Here is an 11,545-nt window from a genome sequence, read left to right as displayed (position 1 = left end):
CGCTGCTCTTGCACAGGGAAGCAGGGACTCCTTGTATCATATACGGTATCACTAAGAGTCCCGTTCTCTGCACTGTGGTCGGTCCATGAAGCAGGACACTGCAGTGTGAATGAACCCTTAACAAACTGCATTTACCATTGTAGTCAATACACAAGTCTGTGTTTTTAATGAATATTTTGGCAATAACCAGATACCATACAAATCATCTATAGACCCTAAATACTGAGAATAACGGTCCGAATAGAGGGAATCCGCATACAGGTTAAGATACATGTGGCAGGGATCAAAATGATTGTTCAATTAATCCCCTCTCAGAGTTCAGATGCTCATGATCTTCGGCTCTCCCCATTCGGACCCCCACACAATCAGATTGTTGACTCTTATCCAGTGGATTACAATCAAACATGGTACAATTCCTTTAAAGGGCCTACCCAGGATAGCTACTGTCTTACAGACCAGTGCGGCATCTGCCTACTATGTGTTATATCTGGTATTGCAGCTCAGCTCCATTCAAGTAATGACCAGCAATACCACATACATCCTGTAGTCACACGTGGCGCTATTTCTAGAATAAAGGATTCATGTTTAATTAAATTCAATGGAAGTTATACTGCAGTATCATTTACAGGTCTGAATATTTGTGCCCATAACAGACGACATAACATAGGTCTGCCCACGGTGGGTAAATATGGTGCCAGCTCAGGTATTCCTTCCCTCTATAGGCCCCTCCATAGTCTCTATTACTTGTAATACACATAAGGGATTGCTATGTAAGCAGTTGTCCCCCATATTAGCAGGAGGAGGCTGCAGTATACGGTGTGATGTGACGTCACTATCACTAGTACATGCCGGGCCGCCGCCATCTCCCCCCAGGGCACAGGATGGAGGCCCTGGTCACGTCGCCCCCTGCAGTGTCTATGGGGCGGGACTGAGGCTTCCTTATCCGGGGCGAGGAGGCCTCCCCTTCAGGCCTCGGACTGTGTTATCTGCTCATCCCATGCCAGGCACACCCGGCCCGGGGTGACCCATGCGGCGGGCACCGGGGAGGTGAGTCATGCAGACGCTGCGTTACCGCAGGGAGGATGTAATACGGTTCTCGGGGTGGGCATGCCATACTGCATGGCACCGCTGCCTACATGGGTTATAGTGCCCTGTGCCCCTTCTCTATGGACATTTAGAGGGCTCCTTTATGATAAGTATAGCTGTGTTATGTCATATCTGTGCCCCCATCACAGGGCACACAAAACTGGGCCTTGTCCTATGTGGTCCTGGACATAAGTGGTGGCACATTAGTATCTGTGCCACTTATCCCCCAGCTCCCTATGGCTCATGTCCATTACACATCTTCAGTAATTCCAGGTTAAAAATAATAACTTTTAATGCAGATTTTATGTTGTAATTTGATTAAATTTGTGGGAGGTTGCCTTAAAATTAGCTAAAATGACGTGACGGAAAATCTGCATATGTTTCATGTGAACATGTCCTTAGGCGAGGGCGAGGTACAGACTGGCATAGTAAGCGGGCAGTAGGTAATGCCCGGGCATAGACGCTTCTCTAGGGCTACTCTCTACAATGGCTCTGACTAGTAAAGGGATTCATATACTTTATGAATATTTGGTGGCACTGTATAATATTGGGGTTTGCACTCACACATTGACAGTGACTAGATGTAATTTTGGGATCATTGTATCACATTACTGTGTAGCCCGAGCTGGAAGTGCACCGATACCCGCCGTCTCTGATTACTGCCCAGATGAGAGCGGAGGGCAGAGCAGTGCCAGGTCTATATCCAGATGCTCGCTCTTATACTTCTTTATGGGTATTTATCATATAACCTTATGACCTTTTATCCCTGTATTATACACGTGTGGGTGCTACAGTCGCTGACCGGTCCTGTTCGTTCTTGTTGCAGGCCCTTGGAGTCTCCTTATCTGATGAAACATGAAGATTTTAGTAAGTAAATCATATTGCTGAATTATTACAAAGATTATCCACAAGTGTCATTTATACTTAAAGGGGTTGTCTGAGATTTTTTAATATATAGGTCAGCAGCAGTGCCCATCCCAGAGAACCCCTTTAAGAGATCCTCATTATTGCTGATGCTAAATGACTGCTAAAGCTTTGGGCTTCTATGGGTCTAGTTGGGCATTGAGGTTATATATGCAATTATGTGGCTTTTCCCTTAAAGGGGTTATCCCAAGTTATATTATTATCATCTTTCCACATCCTCTCTGATCAGTGTGTGGGGAGACCTAAACCCCTTCATGACTGTAAATAAATTAATTACCAATATCCAGAGGTCCGTTTGTAACTAGGGGTCGTATGTAAGTCGAGTGTTCTTAAGTAGGGGACCGCCTGTATACGTCATGACAGTGGAAAACTTCAAAGGGCTATACCTCCTGATCCATAGCACCTCGAAACACAAATCTGGGGCCATATTAAACAGGAGAATCTCCTATAATATGATATAGAACCAGAGATATTCACTCTTAAAGTTGTAGTAAAAAAGTGATTTTTTTTAATATACAGCTTTCTATTCCTGAGATGTCCGATTGTAACTTTAAGAGTGGATATCTACAGTTCTGTGACACATCCATACACAATCCTTATATCATATTAAAAGGAGAGATTCTCCTTTAATCTTTAGGAGGGACACCAGAATTGGTTCAGGAGATATAGGTGTTTGAAGTGCACCCCCATCCAGCCTGTCAGCTGAGGGTACAACGTAGAAGAAGCGGCAGTTTGCAGAATTCCAGAAGTAAAGAAGTAAAAATTTAATTGGAAAAATGACAAAATAAAACCCTTTTTTCTACATTTGTAGTCAATTAATAGCAAATTTTATAAAGAAAATATATGTAATTAATAAAACTATCCTATCAAGTTAAAGGTCTCACATGTCATGCAAGAAAACAAAGTAAAATGGTTTTGATATGTAAAGTTGTTTTGACCTAGACATTCAGGCATCAATGACCTTGCTCACGAAGAAGGGCGCCTACTATCAGTTTTACTAGTGGTATACGTGTCCTACTTAATAGTTCCTGAGGAACAGATTTCTTTTATTATTACAACTCTATATGGCGCAATTGCGGCGTATAGTTGCCTAAAAGTAAGAATGTGCTTAGTTGCCCACAGCAACCACTTACAGCCCCCCTTTAAAATATTCCTGAGCACTGGTAAAATGAAAGCTGAGCTGTAATTGGTTGCCAAGGGAAACAAAGCACAATCTTATTCGTAGGCAGCTTGATAAATCTCCCCCATAGAGTTATAAAAATTAAGGTAATTACCCTGGGGCTCTCCGGCTACCTTAGCAGAGCACCGCAGCGTGCCTCGTCTTTTAATTTATTCACTCCCCTCTTACAATAATATTAAATATTTGAATAAATCAAAAGATGAGGGCTAATTAGCATAATTACAGTAAAGAGTTATAACTTCTTAGTAGGAGACATTTAACATTAGTAAAACTGATGGTAGGTGTCCTTTATGTAGATGTAAAAGACGTTGCATGTATAGAATACAGTCTTTGTGATGACAGGGTCGGGTGTGTGTGGCAAGTCTCCTGCTCTGCGTCATTCTCTGGTTGTGCTGGATTAAGGCAAACGTCAGGGAACCAGCAGAACGTCGTCCATCTCTACTACCTCATGTACTGCAGCTCCCGGGTTACAGCCGACTACCAGACGGAGAGGTGAGAGACATATGGGGGGATTTATCACTGATAAATCGGCCATTGGCCCATTGCCGTCTACGGGGGACGTATATACGGCGTATATACGTCGGCCGCGTGAATGTAGCCTTAAGCGGTATTTCCACATTGACAAAGGAATGTTATAGTTTGCATGACAATAAAATGACACAATTTTCCAATATACTTCCTGTATCAATTCCTCAGTTTTCTAGATCTCTGCTTGCTTTTTTTCTATAGGAAGCTTCATTGTTTACTTCCAGTGGATAGAAACATGACCATGGTCACACAGGTGCACGGCTCGTTAGTATCATAGAGAGTAATCAGAGCTGTGTGATATAATGAGACGTGACCATGGACAGATTTCTGTCCACTGGAAATAAACAATGACACTTTCTATATAATGACAACAAGCAGAGATCTAGAAAACCATGGTGAATTTATACAGAAAGTATACTGGACATGTGTATAATTTTTCATTATTCAAACAATATCAATTACAGCGCCCTGCCAGCATGTTACACTTTATTTCCTTCTGTAATTTTGTACCATTGTCCTTTTTTGTATCCTAAAGCCCCTGGTGAGGAATCCCTGTAACACTTGTGCCGTGGTGTCCAGCTCCGGGCAGATGCTTGGTTCTGGCCTGGGGCCACAGATTGACCAGGCTGAGTGTGTCCTGCGCATGAATACGGCTCCTACTGTTGGCTACGAGTCAGATGTCGGGAGTCGTAGCACCCTGAGGGTCGTGTCACATACCAGTGTACCTCACCTGCTACGCAACCAGACCTACTTCTTCCAGCAGTCTCAAGACACTGTGTATGTGATTTGGGGACCACCCAAACAGATGGACATTGACCAGGGGATCACGTATCGCGCCTTGCTACAAGCTAAGAGCAAGTTTCCTGGCGTTAACATCTACGCGCTTACACAGAATATGATGGCGCACTGCGACCAGGTCTTCCAGAATGAGACAGGCAAGGACAGGTAGGTGCTCACCTATCTTGGTATACATGTAATGTGAGGCAGTGCCCTGCACTGCCAGGTAGTCAGGAGCGAAAAAGGGGACATAGTGCTAAACCAGTGCTGCATCATCATGGGATCCCAGATGATAGACCCCACTGATCACAAAGTAATGGTATGTTCCATCTTTGACCTCTTAAAGGAAACCTACCACTTGAAATGGCAGGTTTAAGAAGAAAACACAGAGCACCAGCTTCTTCTTACACCTGCCATTTCAAGTGGTAGGTTTCCTTTAAGGACACAGCCTTTTTCCGTTCAATTTTCATACTTTTTTTTTCATACTTCTTTGTGATGGTATTTATTATTTCATGGCGTGTACTGGGAAAAAAAATTCTAAATGCTATGAAATCAGTGCAACATTTTCTTGTGAGCTTGTTTTTTTTTACGTATTGTATTCTGGGGATTCTAAATCTAACAGGTTTTTGTTGTGTTTTGATACATTTTTAAAAATTAAAACCCTGTGTATGAGGAAAAAAAAAGTTTTGTCTCACCGTCTTCTGATGCCATTTGGGCACTATTTTATGTTATGGTGTCCAACGCCGGGTATAACTTATTTAAAATCATGGAGCGTTAACGAGTTAAAGGGTTATTCCCATTTCAGAAAATTAATGTTATTATTTGGATTATAAAAAGTTTATGAATCAATTCCTCACGGTTTTCTAGATCTCTGCTTGCTTTGCTTCTATAGAAATTATATGTTTACTTCTAGTGGACAGAAATCTGACCACGGTCACACAGGTGCACAGCTCGTTAGTGCTGATTACCCTCTGTGCTACTAACGAGTTGTGCACCTGTGTGACCCTGGTCAGATTTCTGTGGGGGCTATGGGGGCTATATCTGCCAGTATAGGCACTGGGGGGCAACCGGGTCTTGGTCCCTGCCGGCGCTGTGCTGCGGCGGTGGTGGACACCATGTGATGCCGCACATAATAGCGTAGGGACCCACCATAAAGAGGTCACCGTGAAGTGGTTGGTGCGCTTATACAATTTGATCAAAATGTAACTAAGAACCTCGAGTTGGTTACATAATGTAGCCTAGCGGCAGTAGATCGTTGTGTGATGTGTGGATGTGCGGTCCAGTTCTTTTTCTCTCCCCATGTTGAAATAATTTGTTTAGAATGACAGCAAGCAGAGATCTAGAAAACCGTGAGAAATTGGTACAGAAAGTATATTGGAAAATTGTATAACTTTTTATCACAAAAAACATTGATTTTCTGAAACGGGAATACTCCTTTAATATGAGAATACCCTCTGTATGAGCCATCAGAATGTAGGTAATGGCGGCAGTCCTATTCTCCTATTGCTATTCCTATGCTATTTATTGAGACCTCTTACCTCTTTTTGTGCCCGCAGAGCCAAGTCTGGTACGTTTCTTAGCACCGGCTGGTTCACTATGATCCTGGCCATGGAGCTGTGTGAGGAGGTCTCGGTATATGGGATGGTCAGCGAGAGTTACTGCAGGTAAGGAGACAATCTGATATAGTCAATGTACTGCTAAAGAATAGAGCACCACAGTACTAAAGGAAATCTACCATCAAAATACATCATGAATAACCAGGGACATAGAGATCCGGGCACTGTGACTTACATTTTTTATACATGGCCTCCTTCATTCTAAAATAATCTTGTAAAATTAAGCCAATGAGCCAGAAGGGCTATGGGGACTGTTACAAAAGCCCCTCTGTGCTGCAGATTCACAGGCTGTTACACTTTCTTCCCCTCCCCACCTCTGCCTGATGTAATGTTACTGCAGCAGAGGTATTTTCAACCACATAGTTGGAGGGGGAAGTGCTCCTTGCGCAGCCTGTGAAGCTGCAGTATGGAGAGGCTCTTGTAATACTCCCCAGAGCCTTTTAGGCTCATTAGCATCATTTTAGATGTTGCTTTTAGAAGGAAGGAGGCCATGGATAACAAATACAAGAAGATTACCACAGTCAGGTTCTGTGGAGTCGGTGACAATTTGGGTGGAGTCGGAGTAGTGATAAAATGGACCAACTGCACAAACATATAATAAATTATTAAAATTGAAATGTCCATTAAATGTCTGTTCTATTCCTGATCTAAGGATTTTATATCCGGGGTGAGTAACAATTATTGGTCCAAGGGCCATATTGTCATAATGCTCAACTTTAGAGGGCGCATCAGTAACTGGCACCCTAGATGCACCAAAAACGACAGTACAGCACAAAATACTACCCTAGAAACCAAATCAGAGCAGATAATAATAGTACAGGAGACCACATAGCAGGCTTAAAATACTGGAGACCCGCAGGGCAGACACATACTGGAGACCCTGTAGTAGATAATATTACTGGAGATCCTCAGAGCAGCTTCTTCTCTCCTCCCTGCACCACGCACTGCAGCTTCTTCTCTCCTCCCTGCACCACACACCCTGCAGCTTCTTCTCTCCTCCCTGCACCACACACACACTGCAGCTTCTTCTCTCCTCCCTGCACCACACACACACTGCAGCTTCTTCTCTCCTCCCTGCACCACACACACACTGCAGCTTCTTCTCTCCTCCCTGCACCACACACACACTGCAGCTTCTTCTCTCCTCCCTGCACCACACACACACTGCAGCTTCTTCTCTCCTCCGTGCACCACACACTGCAGCTTCTTCTCTCCTCCCTGCACCACACACACACTGCAGCTTCTTCTCTCCTCCGTGCACCACACACTGCAGCTTCTTCTCTCCTCCCTGCACCACGCACTGCAGCTTCTTCTCTCCTCCCTGCACCACACACGCACTGCAGCTTCTTCTCTCCTCCCTGCACCACACACGCACTGCAGCTTCTTCTCTCCTCCCTGCACCACACACGCACTGCAGCTTCTTCTCTCCTCCCTGCACCACACACGCACTGCAGCTTCTTCTCTCCTCCCTGCACCACACACGCACTGCAGCTTCTTCTCTCCTCCCTGCACCACACACGCACTGCAGCTTCTTCTCTCCTCCCTGCACCACACACGCACTGCAGCTTCTTCTCTCCTCCCTGCACCACACACGCGCTGCAGCTTCTTCTCTCCTCCCTGCACCACACACACACTGCAGCTTCTTCTCTCCTCCCTGCACCACACACACACTGCAGCTTCTTCTCTCCTCCCTGCACCACACACACACTGCAGCTTCTTCTCTCCTCCCTGCACCACACACACACTGCAGCTTCTTCTCTCCTCCCTGCACCACACACACACTGCAGCTTCTTCTCTCCTCCCTGCACCACACACACACTGCAGCTACTTCTCTCCTCCATGTGCCTCTCTACTCTGTGTCCTGCGCTGGTTCTATGCGGCAGCATCAGGACCCTAAGTAGAAATGCACAAGGAGTAGTAGAGGTACTCGTGACAAGTACTTACCGCTCTTGGGTCCTCTCCTGCAGATTCTACTCTGGGTCCTGACCTTGAAGTATACAACCAGTGTCGGCAGTCAGGACCCAGAGCACACAGTAGAGGACCCAGTAGTATTGAGAAATTTGCAGCTGCACGAATTGCTACATCAGTTATGGAAATGTCCAATGGACAGTCAGCAGGGTGCAGACCGCAACTCATGGCTTGACAGGCTGCATGTGGCCTATCAGTACAGCTTGTGCACCTTTGTGTACTTTATGTACATGCTCAGGAGTGGAGCTTCTCTGTTATATATCAGAGGAATAAAACACTGGGAAGGAATGCCAACATGCACTGCTAGAGGGACCAGGAAAACATGACTGTGGAGTCGGTGACCATTTTGGTGGAGCTGGAGTGAAAGTTTGGCTTAAAAGTCGGAGGTTTGGCTTAAAGGTCACCAGGGACCTCATTTTCACTAAAGGCAGGTTACAGAAACCCATTACAGCTGGATTGCAAATATGCCTTTCTGCCTTCTCTAAGCATCTGCATTACAGTATAATAACATACTGTCTGTGCTGTAGACTGATCAGCTCTCAGCCCCCACCTTTGTACTCCTGTACAGCTCCTCCCTCCTGCTCCTTCACAGAGCTCACAGCGGGGTGAGCTGACATCAGGGGGGGGGGGGGGGAGCTGTACAGGATCACAAAGGTCACATGTTGTTTTTTGAAATGCATCCAAACCAAAGCCCAACCCCTAGGACTACACAATGGATTCTGTCAGGGGGCAACGTTAGTTATAATTCACAATTATATTGTAATGCAAATGCTTAGAGAAGGCAGATTTGCACTGCAGGTGTAATGGGCTTCTGTAACCTGTCTTTTGTGAAAATGAGGTCCCTGGTGACGGGTTCCCTTCACCTACTCCACAGCCCTGGTCACAGTGCCTGGATTTATAAGTAAATGCTCCTGGTTTATCATGTGTGATTTTGATGGTAAATTTTTTTTAATTTAAGAGGTAGAAAGGGAAAGGGCTTTCTGTACCCCCACAGAGTGCTAGTGGTTGTTGTAGTGGCCCCCCATGTCTTCCATTCAGCGAGAACATGCACCTTATATAATCCCCTCTCTCCCTGCAGGGATCGCACGCAACCTCCGGTGCCTTACCACTATTATGAGAAGGGCCGCCTGGATGAATGTACAACTTACATGATGCATGAGAGAGCGTCGCGGGGCGCCCACCGCTTCATCACCGAGAAGGCAGTCTTCTCCCGCTGGGCCCGCAGAAAACGGATCTATTTTAAGCACCCATCCTGGGAGGCCTGAGGTTGGAGGCGGCCTCCCTTTTATACCACGCACAGCAATTTTTAAGTCATTTTTTTTTAAAGAAAGCAGGTAATGCCGATCTAGGGTTTTGCCGTCCTGCAGCTCCTGTGAGCTCTGATGTTTTCTGGAATCACAGAGAGAAGTATTATGACAATCTTACCCTCTTCAGAGAGACCTGCACATCTGTTCTTATACTTTTATATGACTATTTTAGGACATTTACAAGAGGCCCAGGGTGAAGCAAGCGGGTGCACGTACATTAAGTAGCAGTTTGTAGTGTTCTGGTAAGGCCGCTTACAGATGCTACTGTGCTGCTGCGGCGTGCACCTACCTGCGTTATACGGTATTCTGTAGGGGACTATTGAGCAGTATTATCTATGTGGTGACAGTGTTATTCGAGGTGTGAGTACATGCAATACCCAGGAATACCACCAGGTGGAGAGACATAAGTTACTCCTCTCTAGGTATAACTACAGCAGCTCATTAGTGCAGCAATTTATTTTAACTCCTTCCCAACTGTACGGCAAGTTATGTCTAGTTATTACAGATACTGGAGAATTTGCTATACAGTGTTACAGCATTGGAGAACAAAATGCAGCTAAGGGGATACTACAGTGTAATATTTGCTGACATTTCTCGGTTTTTCTTAAAGGGGGGATTAGATAAGCTGATCCCAGTAACCACCAGCGTGTGGCGCTAGCTGCTGACACCAGCAGACAGGACAAGGACTAAGACTTTGCCAGATAAAGTGCCAGATGATTGCCATAAAACGAAGGTTGCGGTCACATTACTGAATGCAAGTGTCGCACCCTCAGGACACTCTATAGAACGTGAGAAGCCCCAATATATTGCATTTTTTTCACACTCCATAATTCACAATTTTATCTAGTTTTCAGGGTACACCAGAAATTAGATCTGTAAACTCTTATCAGTGATTCTGCAACTGCGGCAGGTTTTACATTTACCAAGTCCTTGCCAAATTATTACAGCCCTCGTATTATGGGGCGTAGAGATCGAATTTAGGAATGAGATATTGCAAGGGTAACACGTTGCCGTTCCTGGTACTTTCTATCTTCGTTAGAAAAGTTTTCTGACTTCCTCAGAGTACAGGTCGGCTGATGCCAACCCTGCATATTCTCTCTTATAGGTTTCTGTTCCCGGTATGGAGTCTCTTTTGGAACAATCCATAAATCTGTGGGTGGTCCTGCTGTTCCATTCAGTAGTATGGGTAGGTCTCCAGCACTTCCATTCATTGTCTAAGTGAGTAATATAGATAGCTCAGCGCTGTGCTCAGCAATCTGTGGCTGCTCTCAAAGAGTTGAATGGAGCGGCAAGACGCATAATAAACACGACACTCCACTTGAGAGCGGAACTCTCGTTTTTCAGATTGATGGGGGGTCCATTCTCATAACAGTGGGGGTCCCTGCTGTCGGACCCTCGCGGTGCTATGCTGTGGATTGGGGATAACTTCCGAAGTTGCAAGAGGACCTGTCAGGGTGATTTGGACTCGTGGTTTACTGTCCCAAATCCCCCTTTGTGACCACTATCCAAAAAAAAAAAAAAAAATCAATACTTAGCTAGAGATTGGTCAGATGAGGCGCATCTGAGCCATCTCTTGTGCTCCCAAAGCCTCAGAGCACTGCACCCCCACTTTGTTGTAGTATGAGGAGCACCAGAACCAGGCAAGAACCAGTCACCTGGAGACTTTCTAAAGGATAATTTGGGACACTAAACCATCAGTCCATAAGGACCTGTGTGGCAGGTTCTCTTTAAAACATAACTAATTTCCTCTAAGCCACACCTCTTCCTGCAAAGTCCCGCCCTTTTGTAAGACAGCGCTGTGTATCATATCATAGGGCTCTATAGAACCATCTACGCAGGTTTTTACAAGCCTCCTCGGATGTATTGTCTATAGCACATTAGGAGTAATGACATCAAGAACGCGGCTTCTTTGTTTCTCGTCTCTGCCGTTCCAGGTCATTAAAGTGGCGGTTGCTATGGATACAGCATCTTGACGCTTCTCCGTGCACTGATTTTATAAAAACCCATTTTGTAAGTAGATGACGATAACACGATGACATGTCCTGACATTAGACAGATCTTATTAGATAGAGTTAAGGTTTATTATATCACGTGTCAGACTCCTCAGTGGATTTTTTTTTTAAAGTGAACAAGTCACCAATTTAACAATCAATATTTTT

General features: G+C 45.0%; 1 protein-coding gene across 2 annotated transcripts; it reads left to right on the top strand.

Annotated features, from left to right (window-relative positions):
- Positions 1-828: 828 nt before the first annotated feature.
- Positions 829-10,951, top strand: ST6GALNAC4 (ST6 N-acetylgalactosaminide alpha-2,6-sialyltransferase 4). 2 transcript variants are annotated; one of them, XM_072124182.1, is made up of 6 exons: positions 831-1,047; positions 1,913-1,953; positions 3,533-3,682; positions 4,254-4,663; positions 6,052-6,159; positions 9,158-10,951. In XM_072124182.1, the coding sequence occupies exons 2-6, from the start codon at positions 1,942-1,944 to the stop codon at positions 9,342-9,344; spliced, it is 867 nt and encodes a 288-aa protein (XP_071980283.1). In that variant the 5' UTR covers positions 831-1,047; positions 1,913-1,941; the 3' UTR covers positions 9,345-10,951. The 2 variants fall into 2 exon arrangements, with proteins under 2 accessions (XP_071980284.1, XP_071980283.1); XM_072124183.1 differs by lacking the exon at positions 3,533-3,682 and having other exon boundaries at positions 829-1,047.
- The last annotated feature ends 594 nt before the right edge of the window (positions 10,952-11,545 follow it).

The sequence above is a fragment of the Engystomops pustulosus genome, chromosome 9, assembly GCF_040894005.1.
Source record: "Engystomops pustulosus chromosome 9, aEngPut4.maternal, whole genome shotgun sequence".
Classification (NCBI taxonomy): domain Eukaryota; kingdom Metazoa; phylum Chordata; class Amphibia; order Anura; family Leptodactylidae; genus Engystomops; species Engystomops pustulosus.
This window is presented reverse-complemented; position numbering and strand designations above follow the sequence as displayed.